This window comes from Lepidothrix coronata, unplaced genomic scaffold (assembly GCF_001604755.1).
Source record: "Lepidothrix coronata isolate B3197 unplaced genomic scaffold, Lepidothrix_coronata-1.0 Scaffold64, whole genome shotgun sequence".
Taxonomy (NCBI): Eukaryota; Metazoa; Chordata; class Aves; order Passeriformes; family Pipridae; genus Lepidothrix; species Lepidothrix coronata.
The window spans coordinates 3,005,273-3,032,515 of record NW_016690244.1 but is presented as its reverse complement, the minus strand read 5'-3'; the positions used below and the strand labels follow the sequence as shown (position 1 = coordinate 3,032,515).

Here is a 27,243-nt window from a genome sequence, read left to right as displayed (position 1 = left end):
TTCGTGAGAAAGCACCACCTCTTCAGAAGATAATATGAAACAAAGGTATCCATCCTAATTCTCTTGTGATGGTTTTTACTTTCCTGCTGACTGAGGCTAATTAGAATTAAAGCCCTTTTGGATGGTATGTTTGCGATACCTACATATTTATTCTACTAGTTGATTTCATGAAATGACCTAATGGCTGAAACTCTGTTTTAAAATTAGGAATAAAATGCATTCAGTCACAGATTTGCTGGGCAACCACCTTTACTTGTCTCAGTATCTGTATGTGTAAATGAGGAACTAGGACATTGCTCTCATTTTATGAAATGCTTCGAGGCTTTCAGTAGACAGTGCATTATTCTGTTCACCAAAAAACCCATACTTCTTTTACAGTATGATGCCCCACACTAAGTAGCAGACCTTCCTTTCCCTTGTTAAACACTTGCGACACCTCTCACCCCTTTCACTGACGTACAAACTGACAAAACTGAGCACAATATACTCTTCTTATTTCCCAAGGTCTTTCAACTCCAACATACAACAGAAACAAACATTGCTGAATACACAATACAGGAACCCAAGATCTCACAGACCACCATACTGTCCAAGAGCTGAGGTAGTGGCTGTTGCCCTGTACTAGGAGGGTCTGAGATGACGACAGGCAAGCCAGGGCCGTGGGCAGAGGTGTTGGGCATTTTATAGCAAGCTCCTTCTCTCAGTTCCAGTGGATCTACAACACATGCACCTGGTGCTCAACTATAATCATATCCAAACACAAGGAACACTCTGTAGGACAGCTGCAACCACAAAGGAACCTCAGGAAATTCAGAAATAAATGAGAAGTAACTGCAGAGCAGGCAGAATCAGTCACTTGCCAACCAGTGCCCTCCAGTGGCTCCCACAGCATCTCAAGGAACTGAAGACAAGAACCTGCTTTCAGAGGTCAAAGGCACTGTAATTGTATCCCTAATGGACAGAAACAAAATGGTGACATTTGAATGCCAAATAGCTCTTTTTAAAATTTACATTCTTGCACGGTAGCCTCATATCTGCTATCATTACATCCCATATCCACAAAAACCTACAGTCCATCAAGTGAATAAAATATTAATCACAAACCATGTAAAATGAGACAACAGAAACCAAAGTGATTCCCAAGACAAACATGTTTATTTGTACTCTTCAAACAGGTGTACATTCAACATCCTTGAACAAGACCAGTACATATGTCTAGGGCAAGCTGAGTAAGTATCATTAGAATGTAATGTCTTCCTTAATAATGAATGTTCGTAAACCAAGAATTAGTTACAAATTTATGACCCCTTACACAGGGGTTAATGTTTTCAGTAAGACTATCCCAGTACTAGGCAAAACAGAGTGTTTGTAAAACAGGACTCTAATCATTCAGTTCCAGTACCATATCACAGTTTTTTAATGAATAGGAAGTATTAGTGGGGGGAAAATACCCAGTGCCAAGCTGAGTGTTCTCAAGCACTAAAGAGCAAACGCAAATGGTGAACTATCTATAGAAATTAAAATAAACTATTTTAGTTACTGAAACCTCACTTTTTGTCTGAAAAAAACCAAGAATATCATAACAGACTGGAGGAAAGAATTCCATAAAAACTTTTTCTCTGGATTTGCCTTAGAATATAGGCTTCTGTATAAGAACAAGAACAATTAAGATTTGGGGGTTTCAGTGGTAGAAGTAGTATTGGAATAATAAAGAAATAATTTAAAAATATATATTAATTTACCACATTTAGCTTATATAGCCCTTTATGTATCTTACAAAATGCTACTGTTCTATATACTGCATGTAAAAAAAAAGTTTATATATATAATGTGTATGTACACATTAAAGGAAAAGCCAATCAATTTGGTATTAAAAAAACCCAAAACAAAACAAAACAAAGCATAAGAAAACACACTGAAAGTTATGCAGTAATGAGGAGTGTATGCTCCATGTGTGCGTTAGTTAACAGTGCTTCCAACCTCAAAACTTCCTCTTAAATGCCTAAGCAGAGTGCTTGCTCCAAGTCAGCTCTACCAGTGATGTTCCCAACTGCCACAAACATCTGACGTTACTTAACTTCTGGCCATCTGTTATATTTAGCACTAAATCAGAAGTAAGGCAAAAGAACTTTTGACATTCCTGAATATCTGAGGACATTCGTGAGATCTCCCAAAAATTAATGCAAAACAATATAGGAGCACAAAAATGGTACCCCTGAGCTGAAGCATCTTCCTGCCTACAGAAAGCTGCCCTAATGCTTGCCTTGTTCAGAGTAATCCAGGCTACCTAAGTATGACAATTATTCCCAGGCATCTCCTGTGTTTTAGCAAGTTTTGAATGACAAAATTGATTGCGTTCGTGCTCATGACTTCTGGTCTAAAAATGCCACTGAGAACAATGAAAAACAGCTCTGATACTGCTCAGACGTTAGGATTGGATATTCAGAGCAGATGGACATTCTTGTTCTGTAAATCCTGATGTCAACCCTTGTCTACCAGCTGGAAAAATGAGTCCTCTCTTTATGTACCTAGCATATGTTTCACAAAAAAAAAAACAACCACCCAGACTTTAGTACACAAGAAAAGCAAAACAGGTTTTTTTAATCCATCTTCTCTTGCATCAACCTTAAAAGGTAAAAAAAAAAAGACCAACCAAGCCAACCCCACCCCTAAACTTCATAAAATCACAAATTTTCCAGAACCAAAATTATCCTCCCTGATACAGCAAAGGTGTCTGAAAAAAAACCAACCAGTTGAGATACCTGGGGAATAAAAGAGACAGATGCCTTTGAGAAGTTTTCTGGGAGATGGGTCATAAAGGATTTCAGCACCCGTTGAAATTTCGTCCAGTGAAAGAGTAACTTCAGAACTGGGGAGGCTGGATCAGGACTTCAGTCCAGTTGACGTGTCAGTCACTGGCAGGCACTGAAATGAATGCAGTCATCCTACTGGCACACAACCCTTCTGACTACACAAGCATGACATACCACGGAATTCCTCTAGCATTCCTTGGAGTGTTCTGTGGAGTGCAACACTTTGCAGCTTAGCTAGAAACCCAGCAGAACAATTCGGAGCAGTGGATACCCAAGAGTATCCTTCCCCATCCTCCCAAAAATGCCAGTGAAGAACAACCGCAGGTACAACACTAAAATGAACCACAGGCTCCAGGGTTCAGAACCCTCAGGTCAACATCTCTGGCTTGCTTTGGGGAATGGGATTCTAGAAGAGCCTAACACCCAGGAACAGTCAGGGAAAAACTGAGAAATATAAAAATGCAAGGATTAAAAAACAGAAGGGGAGGTAATGATCCCCCTCTAGAATATTCCCTTTAAAACAGTGTAATTAAAACCTTTAAATTCACCTAGAAATTGGCTTCAAAACAACCTGACGGTTTTAACAACTTTCAAAAATCAAAATATTCTTCATTTGATTTCATTAAAATATCCCTGTAGCCCCCTGAATAACTGCTATAACTTGTTTTGCACTAACATTGCTTAAATTAATATAATCATAAGCATGCAAAAGGTTAAAATTTAACTGCATATACAAATAAAACCAAGTTCTAATAGAAACATTTCCAATATTTCAAGGTTACAGGCTTGATTCAGTCTCTGATCAAAACCAGTGGGATTCTTCCCACAGTGTCCAGAGACAACAAAACCTTGTATTTTATGGTGTAGGAACACACTCAAAAGTACACTTGTGTATATAAACCAGGTATGTAGTGCAACTTTTGTACTGCATATCTTAAACCAGTTGCATTTTAGCCAGTAAAATGACAATCACCAAGCCAACACTGCATGCTGTGTCAAACTAGGCTGTATAACACAAAACAATACCTCTTCAGAGACATTCATGTTGTTACTGTTGCCTAGTGAGTGGCTTTGAACGAAGCTTAATGATAGATACATCCACTTGAACCCAGACATAAATTCGAAAGGCAGAAAGCTGCATTATTTCAACAGCCTGACTGATTTTTTACGTGCTCTGGATGACTTTGAAGGCAGGTTATAATCTCTCCGACAGGCCTCCCTTCATAGCAGATTTGATACACAGCCGTGAATAGCGGAAACCTGAGGAAAGAGTGGGAAAAGTAAAGGCAGCGTAAGTTTATTCTGTAACGTTTTCTTAAATGAAGGAAATAAAATGGGGTGAGAAGAGGGAGGGGAAAAAGGAGAGATGGAAAAAACCAATTTTTTTTTTCTACTTGTCAAGTGATAACACTGGGCTGAAAAGCACTAGATAAATACAGAACCTCCATGAGTCACTCTCAGAAGCCCAGCTGGCTGTAATGGAGCCTGTGACATTCATTATGTATGGCAAAACCATTAAGTGATCTAAAAAATAAATTAAAACCACTCATATCTTTCTTGGGCGTTCTTATAGCTGTACTCATCTATGGTTAAAAAAGGATGACTGGCACATTGGTTATGTATTACTTCTGAGCAACAATTTGATAATACAGAATATGACAAAAAGAGACCCAAAAAGACATTGAAGGTCAAGTTTTTAATAAGAACCCAAAATGAAACCTGGATTTTGAAACACTAAATTCCCATCTACTTTTTTCATTTTTTTTTTTAAATTGGCCACATTTCCAACAATCCCCAAATTATTCAGGCTTCTCTGATAATATGAAGGCTTCTTACAGCAAAGACACTTTACAGAAATCTGTATTTGCTTTCTGTACTTCCTGGACAGTGACAGCCAGACAAGTGCCATTTGTATACAAAGCCTGATGAATTTTAGGGATTAATTACCTGTTCAAATACATATGCCATTTCAGTGTGGTCTTTTATAAGGAGCACTGGAGACAGTGAAATAGTTAATTTCTGAGTGATTCAGAATACATCTGGACTAGGACTTTCTCCTTAGGAAAGCTGTCCCATCAGTCACTCTAAACCTTTATGCAATGCACATTTCAGTGTTGAGCAGCACCCCAGCCAGTACTGAGCACCACATATGCTTGCCCATACACTCTGCTGTCATGTGTTACTGCAGCAACTCTGGTGTCAGCACATCGCTCCCAACTAGACTCCTCAAAGTGAGCCAGAGGTCACAAGAGAAGCCATGAACCATCCAGGAGTACCATCACACCAGCGTGACTACTGCATTCTCAGGGGCACATACAGGATTTGTACTTGGCTTAATGCAACATTTCCCCATTACTGGGGAAAAAAGTGGGGGAATGGACATGCTGATGGCTTTTTTACAAGTGCTTAACTCAAAATGTAGAAGTTAATTTTCACCTGAAACATTTTAATGTTCCACTGCAAAATGCGTGTCCGTTTCCTCTGATTTATTTTTGTGGAGAACAGACAAAAATAGCAGCAATAGCAAAAACTACTTCAGGTCAATCCAACTGACTTGATTTTCGGTTTTATTTCATCGGTAGAAAGAAACCTATCATATAGCCACATAGCTGATCTCTCAAATCCAAGGCTACACTACTTAGGTTGCAAAACCCTTACAAGGAAATCTGCAGGAAAAAAAATTTACACAAAGACTTGTGAGCTTCTTAACAAATCTCACTTGTCATTGACTTCCTATGTTATTTTGGGCTGGAGAGGGGCTGAATTTTCTGTTACCATTAAATGTAGGCACCAATAAAATTTGTTATGCCTATGTGAGAGGCAGTCACAAAATATGGGAACCTTCTGAAGCAAAAGCAAGCTTCCCACAGCTTGAGATACAGTACTGGCAGTCACTTCTCAGTGAAGAAGCACCACGACTAGAAACCACAACTGAAGTCCTGCTGCTTATCACAGAGCACATTGCTGTGTACAGGCCTGCCCCACTTCACACAGGGAAACCAGTACCAAGGCTGACTGCAGGCTCAGGGCCAGCAAACTCCAAATGCATCTTATGCCTGAGCACATCAAGAGGGTGAGGTCTATAACTGTTGAAATGAAGAAAGTAATTGCACTGCTAATATCAATAGGCATTAACCCTGCTACCAAGGCTCTTTTGCTGAACTTTGACTTTAGTACATGTCTGCGCAGTGTTGAGACTCCTTTTGCAGGAAGAGAGTATGAAATTTTATTCTTACTACACTGTTACCTCTTCACTTTGAAACCATGGCTGCTTCACTGTGTTTTGTGTTTTAAAGTAGTTTTTGAAAAACACACTGAAAGTTGCTTTCAAAAGCCTTGTTGAATGAGATCTTTTATGAAGAACTGACACATATATGTTGGCATACCAGAAAGAAATTAGCAACACTCTGTTTTCATGTCTTTCATTAAAAACACAACTTGAACTCTTCTATAATGCACTCTATTTGTTGTAAGGTAGAACAGGATATAAAACAAGCAACCTAAAAACCCCTCAAACACATCATCCTGTCTCATTTAGGAAATCATAAACAGCAAAGAATGAAGCCAACATTTTAGTTACACTTTTTCTACAGTTGGCTTACTTACTGTACACTGAGGGAACAAACTTAGGTGCCTTACATCCAAAGATAATATTAAAAATTTAATCATTTAATATAGCTGATCCATTAAAACTAGACTTTAAAAACTGCTTTGGAAAAAGAAGTAACAAGGCTTGGTCTTCTAACTGGCAGTTATTTATTTCCTGATTTTGCCTCTTCTACAAACAGGAACAGATAAATGCATCCCTTAATCTCACAAGGAGACAACTGTGTGTGTGGCTCTAAGAACCGTACATGTTCTGACTCAAACACAAATGAACAAAGCCAGGACAATCTGCTTGATTTCATACCACAAAAAAACCCTGACCTACAGAAGCAGATGGCAGGTGTTAACCTACAGCAAACTGGAAGTCACATTACGAAAGAGAACTGTGGTGTCTAAGCTAAAAATCCATGTGGTAGAAGCAGGCACTCTATTCAGATGATAACCTATACAGATCCTTTATAACAAAGCTCCTCTACTTGGAGGTAAGTAATGAATTTCCTACTATGAAATGAGCTCTAGAGCCTTTTCACAAGTCTCTTCAGGAATCCCTGCTTCTGTTTTCATGCATTTTATTCTTTTCACATGTTAGAACACACTTGCTGTGCTTTTCCGTAGTAGCAGAAGGCAATAATACATTCTGCAAACAGAAGGGCATTCACAAATTTAATGTCCCACTAATAGCTCTATCTACACCAGTAGATATTTTGAGGGTCTATTCACTTCTCTCTCTGATTTTAACTAGGAATTAAGCTGCTCTTATTGTAGTGATTTTATTTTTGGCTATTACATTTATGAAGATATCAAAAACAAATACGCAGAAAGAATTATGGAGATAAAAAAGGGGTATGTGGAAGTTGTTTTATCTGTTCTTACTTCTCCAGCACTCCTTTCTGCTTCAGGATGCGATACACTTCTGCAGAAGTCAGTGGTCCTTGCAGTTTCTGACCATTCAACATTTCTTTCTCTAATTCTTCAATAGACTAATCAACAGAGGGGAAAAGAAAAGAAAGGAGAGCTATGATGAAATTTTCAGAAGCTTGACATCATCATCTAGACAAAAAAAAAAAGTTACTGAGGGTTTTTCTTTCTCAACAGTGACCTTAATGGAGCATATATAATATTCTCCTATATTCTTGTTTGTCAATATTCTCCTTCTTAAATCTGCATCTCCCAACATCTTAAGTCTTGAGTTTTTTTTTTAAACCACCTCTGCCCTTTTTAACACCTTTACACTCATTCTACACTCAAAAAACAAGAGGAAAGAGAAGGGTACTCACTCAGTAGAGCTAGCATGACTCAGACACCTCTACTATTGCTCCAACAAACCAGGAATGCAACCACAGATTTCACCCAGTGAATAAGGTACCTTTCCAGTTTTAACGACTGCTTCTGCTACACGTCGATTCCGGCCACCGTAACACGTTGTGATGAGATCAGCAACGCCACAGCTCTCCAGGAAAGTGGAAGTAGAGACCTGTCCTTTGCAAAATATTTTGGCAAAGGCGATCATCTCCATTAGGCCAAGGCGAATAACAGCAGCTTTGGTATTGTCACCGCAGCAAAGACCATCACAGAACCCAGCTCCTACTGCTACTACATTCTAATGAGAGGAGAAATGGGAAATGAGTCAATTATCATTTATGGAATCCTAGAAGACACCAAAAGACAGAGTGCAGATGTCTTTAAGAACTGCAAACTCTTTACTAGTGAAAGACTAGGTTGTTTTGGGTTATTTTGGTTTGGAGATTTTGATCTCTATGGGATAACTTTAAAAAAAAAAATATGGCAAGCCTTACATTACTAAGTATTTCCAAGGATAAAAGCATAGTTAAAGCTCTGGCACAAGTTGCCCCCAAGGCTGTACAGCTATTATTTTTGACTATATCTAAGAACAGGTTGTGCTACACCCAAACAAGGTTTTAGCTAGATTGAACTATTCCTGCCCTGAGGTAGGGGTAAACATTCCCCTACATTCCATAGTTCTTTTATCCAGATTTTCTTTATGATTAAGTAACTCTACGAAACACTGACTTCTATGACATCCTAAGGGACCAAATTCAGTCAAATCAATAGTAACCAGCCCTTTCAAGTATGCAGAGTTCCTATAACAGTAACAGTTAATCAAGGATTCCCAGAAGGTTCATGACACAGGATAAACTTTCTTAGCAAAAAAAGTGTTTGTTTTTTTCCTTAGACCTGCTGAGAGCATTCTACAAAGAATGTGCTGTTTCTTCACGAACAATCAGCGATATGACTTCTTCTTTGGTTTAAGAACATTAGAATTAGATGAGATACATTTGAGTGAAGTAAAAACTATTTTCTAGCCTGGGAGTCAGAGCAGAGACTGGCCATGGTTCCATTGCTCCTACCAAAAAAAACCCAAACCCCACAACAAACTGTACCAACTCCCCCCCGAAAAGATGGTGTTCTGGCATATTGATAAAGCAAACAAGAAAGTAATGGATGTAGTACTATCTTTTTGCATGCAGCAGCAGCAGTGACCTCAACAGAAAGCACAGGAGAATGAACATTATGGCACCTAATGCAGCACCTGATGTAGGGAAAAAATAAAATCAAGCAACCAACCAAACCAACTTTAACTGTTGATGAAGAAAGAGCAACAGTCAGAAGTTGCTAATAAAAGCAACCAACTGATTAACAGCTGTTTTGGTTTTGTTTTTTGGACTGTAAGAACCACAAATGCCAGACAGCTGCAGAGCTGTGTGGCCAGTCATGGCTAGGTGACTTCGAATTAAATGAGGTCAGAGGATGAGTCACTGCTTTTTGAGCAGCTAGCTGAGCCCTAAAGGTGACCCTAAAAGTTGCAGACAGATCTCTCAACATCAAACCCAAAGCAGCCAAAGACAGTCAGTTTTTAAAACTGGTACTTTAGATCACCTTGGCTTAAATCTTAGCTGTGGTGATTCAGTGATAGTATGTTTTCATCAGACACCTCTTGCAGAGTCACCTCCAATATTTGTTCATTTGGTGGCAAAGCGAGAGGAAGTCAAACAGATATTTAAGAAGTTTTCAGACTGGATAACCCATTTAAATGCATTTTACATATGTGATGTCTGCATGTATTTAGTACTCAGCTAAAAACCAAAAACATATCTGAGCAACCTCTGAGCTTTTTCCATAAACTTCTTGAACACTCCAGTACTAAAGTTTCCCATTCCCTCCAACTTTGTCTCCTTGACTTTCCTCTCCATTTTAAAGCAGCCTACCTGATCATAATATACAATACAGTTTGGCCTATGGTATTTTGTTGTCTACTTCTACCTTCTGCAACATTTGTCTTTGGAGCAACAGAAATACTCTTTTAACCAAGTCATACCAAGACTAGTTACTTCAGAGAAAATGGTGTAGGGAACAAAGGAAGCTATGAGTTCAACTCTAAAACACTAAGCTTCTTGTTTGTACAATGTCCCCATTGTATGTGCTTAATGCAGTTTGCAAATAATGAGGAAACGAGACAACTGATTATGCTCTAGAACACACACCCATGACTAGCAGACTTATATCCTGGTCTAGGAGACTCTTATATCCTGGTCTACACAACCCTCAGGTCCCAACTATGAATTCACAAGGTCTACCATCTGGTTTCATTTAAATCCTTGAAGAATCTCTGACAACTGTCCTGTGTCTAATACACTGGAGAGAACTAATTATACCACACTGAAAGTTACACTTTACTCAAAGTTGAGCCTCTCCTTTTCCAAACAAAACAACAACAACAAAAATCTCACAAAACTTAAGACTGAGTCATCCTTCAGACCAAAACAAGACCAAAACAGGCAGTTTGGTACTTGAAATCTCTGGGTGTAGGCAGTAAGCCGAGTTTGTTTCAGGAAGATGCATAACCAAATGACAAATTGACACACAAGAGCCTAACGGCACTAGCACTATAGTGATCCTCTGAGAAGCACCCTGCAGGGGGCAGAACCAAGTAAAGATCTGGCAAAAACATCTTTCTGTATCATATGGTTGATCCAGGACGCTGCCACTGCCAAAGCCTACACCTGAGGTGTCCTGGTTTTAGTAGGAACAGAGTTCATTTTCTTCTTAGTAGTTGGTACAGTGCTGTGTTTTGAATCCAGTATGAGAATAACATTGCAGATGGTTTTGGCTGTTGCTGAGCAGTGCTTGCTCTAAGTCAAGGACTTTTCAGTGCCTCATGCCTTGCCAGTGAGGAGGTGCCCAGGAAGCTGAGGGGGAACATAGGACAGCTGATCTGAACTGGCCAAAGGGATATTCCATACCATAGAACCAGTATATCAACCCAGTATATCAACTGTGGGGAGTTGGCCAGGAGCCATCAATCACTGCTCAGGGATGGTGGGTGGCGAGCAATTGTCGTGTGCATCGCTTGTTTTTCTTGGGTTTTCTCTCTCTCCTTTTCCTTACAATTACTATTACTATTGTTGTTGTTGTTGTTATATTTTACTTTATTTCAATAATTAAACTTTTCTAATTTCAACCCTTGAATTTTACTTTTTTTTCCCCTCGACTCTCCTCCCCATCCCAATGAGTTAGGAGGGGGTCAGTGAGAAAACAGCTGTAAGGTACATACAAAGTTGCCAGCTGGGATTAAACCACCTTGTGAAGTTACAAGAATTCCTGTAAATGTAATGGGTGTATGTTTGTGCAAGTGGCGAGAGTCGATGTTTCCATGAGCTTAAAAACTGACAGTATTTGCCTACACACACGGGAGTCTGAGAGTACAATAAGCAAGGGCCTACAGACAAACCTGTTGTTTCAAAGGTTCAAAAATCCTGCCACAATATAACCCCAAAATTACAGCAACACAATGTTCCTCTTGGCCTGAGGGATTCAGAGCTCTCAAACCCACTACACGCTTCAGCAAACACATTTCCCCTATCTTGGCATTAACAGGTTTTTACATTAAAGCATGCATCCTGTAAGCAAGATGCACAGGGTGTTTTTATATTGCATATGGTTTTAAGGTACTAAAACCTTTGCCCTAACAGGCGAGTCTTTAGATGGTCCGGTCCAGAAGCTGGAGCTAGCCCTGGTCCTAGTTATTCCAGAACATGAGCAAGGAATAGATTCAGTTACTTTGTCACTGGGATAGTGAAGTTATGCTCTGGAAAAGAAATGCTGATACCAGGCAGTGCTCACAGTATGTGTCAGAACAAATGAGAAGTGTCTTTTACTTGCACGTGACCTGCTGCAACCATGCCAGAGGTCACAAATGCAAGGTCAACAGATGACCAAGAAAACAAAGACAACAAGTCTGCAGACTGTGCTGACAGATTGTTCTCTTAGTCAGTGCTCAGAACTATCAAACTGACAGTTCACAGAATGTTTATGGAGACCTCACAAAGACAGCTTCAGCAGCCATTTCTGAGGCAACTGTTACATTTCCATAATTAAATGGATCAATAAGAGAAGTAAGCAGAAACGTTATTTCACCTAGGACATCCAGCCTTCCTTGAAGTAGCATCACAGCTCAGGACAGCCTGCTTTCCCTTTGCTAACACACAAACTTGGAGAAGCTCCTTGCTTCACATGATGGTTGAGAGAGGTCAAATGAAGTCTCAAAAAATCAAAGACAATATCAGCAGGACTGTCAGAGAGGTTAAGCATAAACTGTTTGCTTGCTCCTGGAAAACTTGAATTTTATTTCTACTTAAGCTCAGGAAAAAGAAAAAAATTATCACAATCGAATTCTATGGTACCTAGACTGACTATCCAACAGTGACTGCCCTAAACACACCTTGCAAGACCACCTTTGCAAGTAACAATGCTGGGTTACATAACCTGGTAAACAATAAATCATCACTATACCTCTTTACTTAAGGCTATGCTGGAGCCATAAGATTTAGAGTCAGGCCTGAAGGAACCCGAAAGACAAGGACAGCTGCTGCTCCTTCTCCTTCCTACAGGAAGTGTCACATCTGTCTTGTCTTTGGCTGTTGCCACTTGAGGGTTTTTAACTCTCCGGATCCCTGAACGTAGGGCAGCTGGAGCATGGCCGTTTTGCCACATCCACAGGTTAGGTTCTCACTTCTCTTACACTCACCCCTGGCACTGCTGCACTGGGTAAGTGATTTGGGTACACTTTACCCCTAGGAGTGCAGGCACCAGTGTTTACATTACCTCTCAAGTACTCTGCTATGACTGCACCCAGCTCAGTCTGGCCTCACATCTGTGCTGCCTGTAAGACCCTGCACTGGCACAGGCAGTAAGGACTGTAAGGACACCTCAGAGGTGACAGCCTTGGGTCTGTGCTATTCTGCAGTATCACATCCCTCAGCAACCAGAAGCACATCCATATGTATGCACAGCTGCACACACCACCCTTACAGTGGTGTCACAAACTTTAAGCACTTCCTAGGCAGGCCCATTCATCCTCTGGCAAAGGCAGATGAACTTGTGGGTGGCCTTGAGCCAGGCCACCTGTAAAGCCAACTGGACACCTTGAAACAACTATCCAGTATTTGAAGTTTGTTAATTCCTGGCCTCAACACTTAAAAAAGGTCACCAAACAAACGGGAAACATGCATCAGTCTTCATAAGAAAAAAAATCCTCACAGAGAAGAGCATGCCAAGCACTTTTTGTTTCAACAGCAAACAAGATACTGTAGACAGCTGTTCCTCCTCAGTATCATCAGATTTTGTAAAGTCACTGCCACTGTCTATTCAGCCAGTCTCCAAGCTGACACAAGACTGCAGTTTCACTGCACTGATTTCCATACTTCACTGTATGTCCATCAGCCCATTGTCACAAATGTAAGTACAGGAAATGAAGTGGATATTCCATATATAAGCATATAAATAGCAATCAGGCGCATGTCCTCTCACGGCCACGAAGCAGCAATACCTATTATTACAGTCTGAATTCAAATAGGCTTCAAAAACAAATTTCAAACCTAAAATTATCATTGTAAGGGAAAGCTGTGCTCAGAGCATTCTTTGTTACCCTTCTGTATTTTTTCGCAACCTTTAGGCAACTACCCACATTGAAAATCTTCCCTGTTTAGAAAGGTTTGCAGAAATAAAAAGCAAGGTAAAGTATAGGCTTTTACCATTCTAGTGTATTATGCCAGTAATACCAGAAAAGTCTTCTTTTCCTAAGCTGGTATTTACAGAAAAATGGAGAAGCTGGGAGAATGTACTGTTTTTCATAGGGTCCTATTTCTCATGCTTTAAATACCAATACATGAGTTGCTTTTACTATTTCCACATCCGAAAAGGCAGTCTGGACTGTTTGCCTGCTTACCTCTGTCCTCCTAGCTGTAGTTTGCAGTGACATTACTGACATTCTGAATTGGCACTGCTACAGAAAGAGAGTAAAACCTCTCTTTTTATACCTGTACCTCAACACATGACACTGTCATCTTGTGAAATAGGAGTTTCCTCCTTCCAGCAAGTTAAATAATGTTAATTTTTACTATTTTTTCATGAAGTAACTTTCCATATTTAAGAATGTAACAGTCTGAACGTAACTGACTGAAGCTACATGAGATTTTTCCCTAAAAATAACCATATGAAAAGATGCTTACTTTTCACATTCTTATTACAAGGACTCAGACTAATATTAAAAAACAAACATTCTTGTCGTTACCCTTAGCAAACAGTTCTCCTAAGAATAAGTATATACAACATCTAAGAAAAATGCTATTCACATCTGAGTTTTGCATTTTGCCTGACTTGGACCTTTACGATGGAGTTTTGAGTGTCTGATGACTACCTGCTTAGTTTGATGGGCTCATCTCTAGCACACTTTCAAAAGATTTGTCTGGAATAAAAATTTCCTGAGACAGAACTCCTCTATCAAACAAGAATTTAGGCTAGTCAGAAAACATCCTGCTGAGCAGTTTGGAAAGGATGATAAATCTGTAAAACTTTTTGACTAATTTCAGGGGGTTTTACATAGGGATTTCTTTTCTGCTAACCTCCCACATCACCAGAGCATTTAAAAGCAATGGCTGCAGAGCCAAATCGAGAAATTGTTATATATACAGTAACTTCAAAACACGTTGTACCAAAACACCCAACTCCAACAATGCGCAGACCCACAACCTCCTCCTTCTCAGGATTTCCAGCATGACAGCTGTCAAGACAGAATTATCAAGAAAACTAGTATGCCAACAAAAATGCTGTTATAGCTATCAATCTACTTCCTGCTGAGCAGGAGTCCTCCTTGTCTTAAAGACATCATTGATTAGTGTGATAGCTTTGCAAACAAATGATGCAGTTTACACAAAATTTCAGCAGCAAAACCAAAGCAAGACAAATAATTATCCAAAACATTAGAAATAACAAAGTAACCCAAATTATCTACTAAACCATTGCATCCATAAAAAATTATTCATAATAGCTATCAGATGATGTCAACTATGGTACTGTTGCCCACAGTGCCAAGAAACCAACGCCTTTCCTTCACAAACAGCCTGTAAATTAATCCGAAGAAATAGCAATTAGAATATGTTTAAGTTAGCCTTTGCTTCCTGACAGCATCAGCTTTGTTAACAATAAAATTTTGAATGAGTTAACTGTCTGAAATAATGTTTTTCCTATTCAGGTCATTTCTGTATGTGGTTATCCACACAGACCTTACGCAGTGTATGTCCACAAAACATAAAAGGTAAGAATGCTCCCATTGTTCAAGCCAATGAGGAGAGGAACAGTTTTGTCAACAGACACAAAAGATTATTGCCAACTCCTTTTTCCCTTTCTTTTTGTGAACACACTGTTGTAAAAAGAAAAAGGGAACTACAACAGATTTAGAAATACATCGACCAGTCAGACGGTTTCAGTACTTGTTCATGACTGCTAAGGGAAAGATGTAGAAAGAGAACTTGGGAGATGGTGAGACATAGGTCTAAAAGGCAGCTCTCAGAACATGCTGCTCCCTAATTTCCCATCTGGTTCTTCTGGAAATGTTATGCTGTAGTTTTATGTATTATATAAAGCACAATAAGTTTAATTCCTTAAATGGAAATATCCTCTTTTTTTCTACAAGGATCACTATTCCATCTCTGTACCATCTGCAGCCAGTTAATCTTACCTTCAGAGCACCACAAAGCTCAACTGTTTCTGCATCATCTACTACAGTTATTCGGAAGTTTGGAGTCTGCAGGAGTTCTTTGAAAAGAAGGCCATTTTCCAAGATTTTGCTGCCTATTGAGAGAAACAAAGGAAAGCTGAAAAAATGAATAATTTATTTATATGTTATTTAGCTTTCCTGCACAAGCCAAAACACATAAAAGCAGAGATAAGGTTGTTCTAGCTCCATCCTAAACACATTCCTGTTCTAAGGGACCAAGAACGCATCTACATTGCACTTAAAAGTTCTGCACTGAGTTACTCTGGACTTCTTTATAATTCACTGTCTGCTCAGCAACAGATTCTAAATAACAATTCCATGAATTCTCTATACACTCTCCATTATTTGATCATTCCCTTTAAAAGAAACAGTTAATAAAAAACCAAAGGTGAATTAAGAATATAGCAGGAGCAATTCTATCAATTATTTTAAAGCCTGCATTCCAGAAAAACACCTACTCATAAATGCATGTCAAGGATGTTTTATTAATTGAGCATGCTGCCACTCACAACTGTTTCTAAACACTAAGAGGTAATTCAACCATTCAAAATTAAGTTCAATGCAAAAGCTGTGAATGAGATGTTACAAAGTTAACAATGCATAAAACTGTAAAAATTAACACTAAAAAAAAATAACATGAACTCTGTGCTATTACGTGTGAGCACCTGTATGCATACACACACATATATGCCTATCTAGAAACAGTAAAATTCAAGACTAGGCACATCTTCATGCTGCAAAGGTGTGCAGACATCAACATGGAACTAAAACAATTTCCAGCTTTTGGGCAAAAAAAGTGTTTTGAGAAATTAAAACAAGACATTGACACCTTAAAAAACAAATGAAAATATCAAACCAAAACAAACATGCATAAAGGTACCATCTGTGACCATAACATCTGAGCTGGAGTACAGAATATATAATCGTTTATCCATATAAAGCTGTGCAGACCAAGAAAATCTTAAACACAGTAATAAAATCAAGCAGTTTGCTCTGTGGAGGGTGATAAAAAGCACGCTTGTATTTCACATGCTATGGTCACAACCCTAGTGAGAATGATTAAAATTGTGCTCTTCTCTCCCCTCTATTTCCACTATTGTCCTAGTACTTTTGTAAGTGTAAACATTTTACAAAATTCAATCAACAGCTTCTGATAATAGTCAGCTAATGTGGAAAACGGTGAAATTTGAGCTATTTGGTGTGCAACTGTGAGGACAGGAGCACGTGTTAAACATTCTTACAACTTGCAACAATACCTATTGTGGTTTCACAGAATTTGTCTGCTGCCACCTCATTGGCAAGGTTAGCTCCCATCAGCACACTGATGTCTATTCCCATCTTCTCTCGAATAATGTCAGAGATCAGTCTGAGTCCCCCAGGGCCTTCATCTATTCCCTGCAGCCAACATTAAAAGGAATTACTAAAAAGTCATTCATTAGGCAGAGCAAAGAAGTAAACACACAATTAGTCTTGTCAACAGGTGAGAAGTGAGACAAGGCCTAATCAGAGAGAGACTAAAGATGACAGATGTACTACCAGGGAAACTTCTGCTATTGTGACCTCTTAGAATCAGGGGAGGTAGCACCTTAAGAATAAGGAGTAAGCTCTAGATGATGATAACAGTTTTTATTCCATGCTCAAGGACCTGATTCTAAGAAGTGCTGAATATTCAACTTTGTTACTTCAGAATCTCAGCTACTTATTATCAGTGTATTCTTAATAAAATCTGTGAAGCATAACCAATCCATCCATTATGAATCAGGCTTGCATTTGGACTTGAAATTGCACCAAAACTCACAAAACGGCATCTGAAAAACTTGTTTTGTGAAGAGGCATCTGAACTGAAGTATCAGAGGCAGATTCCCTCATGCTCATTCCCTACTAGCTTAAACCCTGGTTAATAATTTTGAGTACTACTACAAATGGAACAGCCATTCACAGATGGGTAGTGAGCTGAACAACCGAGAATAATCCGAGAATAATTTAACTTCTAAGGATATTTTTAATCTATATTTGTAATGCACTCTTCACAAAGTGTGAAAAAAACGGTAGCAAGAAGATCTTAGAAAAGATCACCCCACAGATTAGTGCTGCAATGGAGAAGAGTCTGGTACCCTGAATTGTCTGAACCAAGAACTCTGAGACCATTTTCTTCTCATAAAACCTTCCCTCCCAGCCTGCTACATGCAGAATACTTTTGAGTTTTTAAACAGGAGCACGGCAGACAAGCTATTAAAATGGTCATTCTTTCCCACAGTATACCACCTCTTGTGCAGTACTATTTTTTAATGTTGGGGATTTGATATTTTTGGGGATTGGTAATTTTTAATTATGACTTAGAGGCAAAAGGTGTGATCCTCTACTAATTCCACATATACATATACACACATACACTTGTAGGCTGCCAGTGGTGACATTTCAGACAGGCAGTAATTTGCATTTCCACAGATCAGAGGTGCTGTTCCTTAAATAACACGGTGCAATCAAGAGACATGCAGAAATGCCTGTATAAAACCTGCCAATTAAGAAAAAAACTTGCATTTCTGCATTATTTTTCAATCTGTATCACTTAATGTACAGATCTGCTTTCTCATCTTTAATGAGCCATATAGAAACAATCTGAAAGTAAGTACACATATATATGTTGTATTTTTCCCCTCACAGTGTCAAAGATGTCCCCACAAAATAACTGTAAGGCCCCTCTCCCTAAGCACACGTATTGGGAACAACTCCAAAAATGTGAATACCTACATCACAATTATTCATGCAAAAAAAGGCGATCAGAAAGGCTTAGGTGCCAAATTCTGCTCCACTATGAAACAGATGTACCTTCTGACAAAGTCAAGGAGAGCTATACCTGTTTCTTGTAGAGTTAAATCCAATCCTGAATGATAGATGACAGAACAAAAACCAAACATCTCTTCCTCCCCGAAAAAAAACAAGGCTCTAACATGGGAATTTTCACTGGGCAACAACAGTCCCCAGGCAATGCAAGTCCAATTCTGCGACCGTACCATTTCCATCCTAACACACCTGTCAGAGCAATCCCTAGGGTCTATAACAGGTAAATGAAAATGAGACTCATGTTGAGGTTGCCTGAAGAGTATTTTGAATGACTTTCACCTAACCTGCTTCCTGTGCTCACTGCTGTACCACTTGATGCAAGTTGTATAAGGTTCCTCCCCCCACACCCACACAGTGATTTGTTACTTTTTCATAGACACGGAACTTATGTAAAGCAACACAGATGCAAATGTTTCAATGGAAATGTGTATTACCCAGCAGAGAAATGTCATTATCTCCCAAAGACTAGTTCTATTATCAGACTTTAGGCTCTGCTTGAAGATTAGTCTGTCCAAAAAAAGAAAAAAAAAAACAAACCAGAAAAAAGACTAAAAGATGACACACCGCTAAGTTGTCAAACAATTTAGAAAGCACAGAAACAAGATGTCCTACTAACGGTATTTTTCAGAGTGGAACTGCACTTTTAACTGCCAAAGGTAACACAAGCCACTTTAACAGCATTAGCATTGAGCATAAGACGTAAAAATATGACATTGATGAATACAACCTGCATAAAGAAGATGCAAAAGTAGGGGAAAGAATGCATTCCTGCCTCTAAGATTGCTTAGTTTCATTGTTGTGTTAAATCTCTACCATTTCTTTTGAAATGATACTTTTAATGATGCACAGTTACGACTTTTCATAAAGACTGACATGTACTTTGCATTCTCCCACAAAATATTAAGGGGCAGTCCTTCTTTGGAAAGGCTGCCTACAGACGCAGTGTTGCAATGTGACAGTGGGAAGCTGCCTAGTAACCAACTTGGCTTTGCATGGCAGGTGCCACTATTTCACTTCCACTCCACTAAGCACTGGCTTTTTGTTTTGTTGGGGTCTTTTTGTTTGTTTGGGATTTTTTTTTTCTTTAAAGATAAGTATTTCCCCACATGTTTATTTTTTTAAACATAGCCATTAATCAACATTCCATGAGAGCGCTGATAACCAGAACAGTAATTCCAAGGGAATATAGGCCCGGGACCCTGACTTCAGGTATGCTGACATAAATCCTCATTTACTCCACCAATTCATTAGTTAGTCCTATCACTAAAGACAAGAGAACAAAATTCACAATTAGCAAATTAAAGGAGAATATTTATCTTGAGCTATGCATTCAAATATTTTAACAGTGCCTTATTTTACTCTTCTACGATATGAAGAGTTTTTCTACAAAATGCAGCAAGAGCACTCGGGACGCATTACTTTTTCATACATCTCAGCAATATGTCAGGTCAACACTGAGAAAACAATACAGATTTGATGGGCTTAGTTAGACAAACTAAAGAGACAAGCTTGCAGTAAGCAGTGATAGGGGTTTTTTGTTCTTTTTGAGCACAGATCCATCTATGTATCATTTTCCAGAAATGACACTAAACAAGGGAATGTGTGCTGAGAAAATGGCCTACTCTCAACAAAGCAACAATAAACCAGAATCTTCCAAACCTTGTGGGAATGGCTTATTATTTGCAGCTAAACACACAGGGGGAAAAAAGCCCACTTACCCAAAAAACAACCACAAAAATAAGCTAATCCACATTTTAAAATTTTCCTGCCAGCAAAATTACAAATACTCCAGTGAAAACACTTCCTGCACCTCTGCCCCCTCCTATTTCCTGTGCTTAAACTGTCTTTTCAGGTAGTGCTGAACAGACACTCTTGTTGCAACATCATATTTGACATGAACAAGAGCACTATCCTCTCAGTCACATGAAATTCTCTCAGCAGTTCTTAAAATCATCAACTCAGCATGTGGGATGTGCATTAACAATCAAAGCATTATGCTTGTGCTCTGTTCTTCATCTAATGATGCTTTTGGAAACAACAAATAGAAGACTGGAAAGCTTAGTGGTGCGAAACATATTGACTCCCCTCTTTCTTTCTAAAAGTCTTGTTACCAGCCTCATTTTCCTCTTCCTGCAAGCATTAACCTAAAATAAAACCTGCGTAACAATCCACTAATGACCAAGACAAATTCTAATCTTACACCTAGAAAGGTTTAAGGGAACAATCAAGTGAATAATGCACAGAGACTTTTCATATCAAAATATCAAGCCATCTTGTTTTAGAAGGTTCCCTGACACATTCCTAGTTACTAACACACAGTATTTATCGTACCTTTATAAGAGTTATGCCGAGCGCTTTCTTGGGTACTCGTCCTGTCATTTCATCGCAGACTTTATGAATGAACTGATGAGGAATGACAAAAACCAGCAAGTCTGCATCCTCTACAGCGTCATTAAGGTTTGGGACAGCAACCTGTGTAGTTATGGGAGAGAAAGGCCACATAACTTCTTAAAATTAACACTAGATACAAGTGGTATCTGATAAAGTAAAAGCAGTTTGGTCTTACACAGAATGCTACAAACTACTGCATTTCATCACTGAAATTAAGCAGCAACAAACTTCCCAGACAAGCAAAAGAATTTAAGCTTTCAAATAAGCTATTTTATATCATAGAAAGAGCATCTTCACAGACACCAGCATGGTTAGTGCCACAAAAATTCAAAATGTTTTGTAACATTCAAACAAGTACTTTTAGTAATAAAATATAAAATAAGAAGTTGCCTTCTCTTTGACAAAATAATCCCAATTTTTGATAAATTACCACATGCAGAAAAGTAGTCTTTCCTTAGTTCCTTATACACTCAGATTTCTTCTTCAGGCCTCTTACACTTACTAGTTTATATTCCCTTTCTGTGTACCCTTGTATTTTTTTTACCCTTTAAGAAGGTGACCAATTTTGAAGCCACTTGGCAACTTCACTTTACCTAACACTTGATGACCACCTTAAAACAACACTCAGGTTTAAAACGTAGCAATAACCTCCACCTGTTTATAAAGAGAACAAATCTGAATAGGCAGGCAGTGGACAGCAGAAACACCACAGGTGCTGAAGGCTGGGGAAACGGGATTTCAGCATTATCATTAAAGAGAAAACTACAATGCACAGCAAGTCACGTTTTTTCCTGCCCAAAAGCTCTACCTAATTGTCAGCTGCTGCAGCCTCTTCCTATAATGTTGTTGGGGCAGGAGTCACCACCTGCTCACCCACTATCAGGTTACACCAACAGAGAATACATGTGGAGTCCCACTGTTCTGCCCTGGCAACGCTACATCTTACATGCTGATCTGACTGCACATGGTTGAAACACAACTGAGAACCAAAAAAACTGCAAACACTTTGAGGTTTGCTTGAGAAACACTGATTCTCATCAATACTGGTCTCACTGACCAGCCAGCTCTCTTCCAAACTTGAGGCCAAATTTTTTTTAATGGGTATGGTCAAAGCTGTTACTTTTGCCCTTGTTTTCACATTTGCTTCTTTATACAGAAGCTGAAGTAACATAAAAACAATAGTGAGACCAAAAAAAAAAGAGAGAGAGTAGAGTGCATTGGATTTACTTAATTGCATAGTTACATAATTTTACTGAGTCAAATCTCCGAAGTCATCAGTAAAATAGCATATAGTCTGAAATATTATAAACCCTAAAGGTGTTAACAAAACAATTTTTACCTCCACTCACAGCACAAGCAATATTCCCTTTGCTCCATAACTATAGTTTAGCTTCTGAGCCTTACCACGTTATCTGGCAGCTTGTGTCCAGGGAGATACTTTACATTTTCATGTTCTTTATTTATGATATCTGACAGTTTTCTCCCATTAATATTCTCCTCGAAGACCCACATCTTCACTGTGGAAGCAAACTTCTGCAATTTTTTTACATTATTGCCTACTATTTTGGCAACTGCAGAACCCCTGCAGGAAAGAAAACAAAAATAGTCTTTAAAAAATTATGATTTTGCTATAGAAAAAAAGAGATTGTCTTTAAAATAATCAGAAATGCACAGATTGTTTGACCACTTACCATGCAGATATTGTAAAACAAATGGAAAATAGACCAGTCATTCACACTGGCTGCTTCCTCTCAAATGTATCTACAGTAGGTTGGACTAAAGCATTTACTGAAAACATCCTTATTTACTTTTTCTGCTTATTGGCTATCCAGTGGGAGTTTAGGTTACTGAATTTCCCCAAAATCAAACTGATTATATCCTCAAAGCAGAGGTAAAAGGGAGATACTAAATTTTTTAAAATGGATCATTTTCACCTTAAGAGATGGGAAGCTTCTTTGCTAAGATGACTGACCCATCAATTGTTGTACAACACTGATAGGCACTGAAAGCCAAAACAAGCATTTATATATTGCAGAAGTTATAAGCTTTATGGTTATGCAGCCAACCTCACAGAATTTAACTATTGCAACAGCATCCTCTGAATTTGCAGGCACACAATTCCATTACTGTTAGCCTTTTATTCTCCCCAAGAACAGCACACAGTGGAACCTGTAGGATGGTGATCAATTTTACTTCTCAAATCTTTAAGCAATAATGAAATTAATCAGAATTACAAGAGGAGAAACAAACACAACCTTCCCTTTCATTCCTAGCACCAACGCTATATGGAAGAGAAAGATGCAACTTTATGAAACCTGTGAACCTAACTTCCTTTCCCAGGATAAGGAGGCAGCCTCATAATTACCGATAACCTACTAAGCAGACACAAGAAAAATTTAAAAAGAATCATTCTGCTTCAAGAGCTTTTAATACGGCACAACTCACTGCACTGCATTAAAGATGTGTGCTATCACAGGGCTAAGGTCACATTATAGGCAGCGGCAGAGAAAAATTATAGTATCCTAAGTAGACCTTTTTCAGTTAAACCATAAAACTGTATGTCTTAAAAGAATGGAATTTATTTCTCTAATGGCACTTCACACACTGAAAACTCCCCTGGGTTCAGGAAGTGATATAGAAGGCACAGTTGTTAGCCATCTCTTACCAGGCTCATGTTCTGTATCTGCACACACACAGCGTGGTTTCCGCTTCAATGCCATACAGCTCACCAGCAAAAACCCCAAATTTCAGATCCACACAAACAGCATGAATCACAGTAAACATCACACAGGTATGTGTTCCTCAGACAGTGCTTTGAGTTCCTTGAACAAAAGCACATTTACTACTACAGATTTATATACAAAGTCTGGATCCTGGCAAATCCATTGCCTTCACTTTTGAACTTCTCTACACATTTTCTGTGCTTGCTGGTGACAGAGCAAGACAGAAATAACTGATTCAGCAACTCTCCAATTGGGATTTTCAGTCTGCCAGCATAAAGTCTGGCAGTGTGTACTACCTGAGTGAGACATTAATTCCATTACTATTTAACACTTAAATGCCTTAGCTGCCTTTTTTTTCAGCCTTTGAATGCCGTATTAAAAAGTGAAGATTTGCCTAGTCTTAGTTTCTAAATTCAAGAAGATTCTTCTGATTGGCTTCTCTGTATAATTTCAGTATAATTTCCCATTATACTGCAGCCACTGTTTTAGGACCATTTCACAGTTGGTCTGCTTTCCGCTTATCACTTTAAAAGTAAAGCACAAAACCCACAAACTCCTGAAGTTGCCCTAACAGCAGCAGTAGTGGAGGTCACAATATGCAAGTGCAAATTATATTATTAACTCTAGCTCTACCACTGTCCCTGAAAAATCATCTCAGTTATATTTTTCCTCCAATTTTTCTACAGAAAGTTCCTAGCTGTAGGAATCCCTCTGTTTGGCAACTTCCCACCTCTTCCTAAAATCTACAGTTACTGTTCAAGTTGGGCAATCAGGTCAATTAACAACTGGTTCTAACAAAACAGAGAAGGATAAATTCTGACTGTGCACACCTCATTAACCTGCCCTGGAAGTATTATCAGAAAAGCAGGCTACAGTACATGACCCAAGCAGCTCCAAGGCTCCAAGGCACATTCCCAAGGTGTATTCAACAGACACTGAAGAATCTACTTTATCCCCTATCAAAAAGATCCTAACATAATCACTTATCCACCAGCTGAGCAACCCTAAAAGGGCAAGGCCAGCAAACATGCTGCTCTCCTGCGCCTCGTGAGCCATCTGTCCTGTCCCATGATCTTCCATCAGGTGTCGAGTGACCCCTGCCAAGTCGACTTCATTGTTAAGGTGACCTTTCTCTAGCAAACTGACCAAACAAGTCTGACTGGAAGTAGTTTATCATCCAAGGTGACTGGCTCAACCCTTGTAAATGGTTACTGTCCTGCCAAGCTCCTTTAGGGTTTGTTTGTTTTTTTTCATCTCAGATATAGGTCAAAGGGCTGTGAGAAGGCAAAGACTTCCATACAGTTACTGGCACTTGTCCAACACAATCACCTCACAGAGAACCCCCAAAACCCACAGTCTCCAAACAACTAGGGATGCCAAACCACACTTAGATCGACTAATTACATGCTTACAGTTTAGGCACCACCAGTCACACACTCCTGTAATTCAGGCTTCAAAAATATGTAATCCTCAAATATCAATGATCAGATGTTTATAAATACTTCCATTTCTCTCTAGTTACCTACTTTTAAGCATTAAATGCTTCCACTTTAGGACCACAGGCCCCAGTTCAAAAAGACACTTACAAACACACAGGTACACAATCAAAATTAAGTCCGATTTAGTTCAGTGGTTGCATACATTATTGAATCACAGTGGTCTGTAGTCAGGGTTTTGTGCCTGTCACCCCATGGACTTTGAGGAAGAAACCACCCATCTTTCCAAGAATTACTGTTTCCAATTTTGGTTACTTTGATTTCTGCTTTCCTGATGCAAAACCCCTCACCATCAAATATGAAATAAGCTACAAGTCATTGGAATACATTTATCCTCAAAAGAAAGGAAAAAGCTGATGCCTGGTAATAGCATTCTCTCTTTCTCTCAGCGTAGGAGATATGGGCATTTTGCCACTGACTCATCCTATTAGGCAGGCGCTTTTCTTACTATTAAGCTGATCCAATGAGGTGAAAACAAAATACATGTGCACGTGGTTATTGCTAGTAGGCAATATCTGCAAATCCTTTTGCTTCCGTAAGTGTGTTTCACAGTGAATCAAATATAAATGCAGTCAAACTTCCTGTAAAACTTTTTTCCCCAGGTTTCAAATATGGAACAACAGTAACAATACTCCTAAAAGACTAGGTCTCACTGCATATTTCCTTCTGACATATGCTGCAATGCTCAGTACCTCCATGGTCATCTTACAAGCTAGTGCAAGGAAAGCACGACATGCTGCATTGAAATGCCAGCCATTCCCTCCGCAAAGAAAAGCACAACTTGGCAGCTGCTGATATTTTTAACAGCAGCAAAAGCCAAGTGCACAGAGTGGGCAGGGGGTGAGCAACAAGTCTAAGATCACCCCAAAAAAAGACTGGCAAGTTTGGTTCAACAAAACGCAGCACCCTGCTCTACACTGAACTCCTCTGAGTTTAGATTTAAGGTCTCAAAAACCAGTGTTATCAGAAATAATGTGTGCTTAGCATTAGGAATTGAAGTGACAAACTGTGAAGTTATATTTACATAACACATTGTACTTAACTTGTTCACTGTAAATAAGGACCCGGTGTAAAAACTGTGATCAGGAATGGTAGAGAAATAGGTAAAGAAGCCAAAGAGATAAGTAAAGCCAAAGAAATAGGTAAAGAAACCAAACAAAGGGCTATTAACACGATACTCCTTTCGGAAAACGATTTGAAGTAAATCTACTGCCTTCTTAGACGCAGCAGCAAGTTTAAGCCTAATTATAAACTAGCAATAGAGGCAGCAATAAAACTTTGTCTCAAGCTCTCAGTGTGCCTTAGCATAATCAATTTGGAAAAAAAAAAAAAAAGAGAAAGAAGCCATTTCAAATAACCTAGCGTCTCGCAATTCTTCTTTGAACTGGCGTGGAAAACAGGAACATAGGAAATCCCGAATCACACTTTTGTAGACAAGTGGGATTGTTGGTGAAGCCCTACAGGCAGCGCGTAGTTAGAAAACAAAATAAACTATAATGTTCAGCATCTTTAATGTTTACGTCACCTGACACTGGACAAAGCACACAACAAATACCAGGTTAAAAATGTCCTAAACCAACTTCTTCGCAGAACAGACGGGTGTTTTACAAGCTCGATTCTGCCGCTTCTTCCTCCAAGCATATCAGAGCATCACCTCCCCTCCAAACTCCGAGGGAGCCCGGGGGCAGGACGAGCCCAGGGGCAGGACGAGCCCCACCCGCAGGGCCCCAGAGCCCGCCACAGACCGGCGACTCCTCGTTCCACCCCCGGCACCGGGAGCCCTGAGGGCCGCCACCCCTGAGGGGCGCGCGGCCACGGCGTTAAACCCTCCGGCTGCGGGCGGGAAGCGACAGCAAGGCCCGGGCGGGCACAGCCGCAGGGGAGGCCGTGCCGAGGCGGCCGCCCAAGTGTCCGCCCTCCCAGGGGCTGCCGCACTCACCAGTTTCCCGAGCCCACGATGCAGACCTTGAGGGGCCCGGCGGACAGGGCCATGGCAATGCCGCCCGCGCCCCGCCAGCGGCCGCGCCGAGGAGCTCCGAGAGGCGACCGCCCCCCGCTCCCGCCTCCGCCGTCAGGGCTCGCCCGCGCCTCCCTCCGCCCCTGCGGCGTGCCGGGAACTGTAGTTCTATCCGCCCCCCGTGCCGGGTCTGCGGAGGGGACGAGCGCTCCCTTGGAGGACGAGGCTGAATGGAGCCCTCGGGCAAAACAGGCAGTCCCGCAGGCACTGTGCCATAGCACAGAATCACAATTAGGTTGGAAAAGACCTCTGGGGTCGTCAAGTCCAACCTATGACT

At 39.8% G+C, this 27,243-nt stretch overlaps 2 protein-coding genes across 4 annotated transcripts in view; one reads left to right on the top strand and one right to left on the bottom strand.

Moving 5' to 3' along the window:
- Positions 1–1,133: 1,133 nt before the first annotated feature.
- GPD1L (glycerol-3-phosphate dehydrogenase 1-like) lies at positions 1,134–27,021 on the bottom strand. Of its 3 annotated transcripts, none has more exons than XM_017818016.1 (8): positions 26,889–27,021; positions 22,135–22,312; positions 20,671–20,811; positions 16,752–16,890; positions 15,457–15,569; positions 7,786–8,019; positions 7,293–7,399; positions 1,134–4,073 (listed from the first exon to the last, which is right to left on the bottom strand). In XM_017818016.1, the coding sequence occupies exons 1-8, from the start codon at positions 26,939–26,941 to the stop codon at positions 3,959–3,961; spliced, it is 1,080 nt and encodes a 359-aa protein (XP_017673505.1). In that variant the 5' UTR covers positions 26,942–27,021; the 3' UTR covers positions 1,134–3,958. The 3 variants fall into 3 exon arrangements, with proteins under 3 accessions (XP_017673505.1, XP_017673503.1, XP_017673504.1); XM_017818014.1 differs by lacking the exon at positions 26,889–27,021 and adding an exon at positions 26,475–26,734; XM_017818015.1 differs by lacking the exon at positions 26,889–27,021 and adding an exon at positions 26,505–26,733.
- OSBPL10 (oxysterol binding protein like 10) overlaps positions 26,940–27,243 on the top strand; it is a 140,501-nt gene continuing 140,197 nt past the window's right edge. Inside the window, exon 1 of the mRNA XM_017817925.1 lies at positions 26,940–27,170. Coding sequence (XP_017673414.1) covers positions 26,940–27,170 — 231 coding nt within the window. The remainder of the gene's footprint in view (positions 27,171–27,243) is intronic.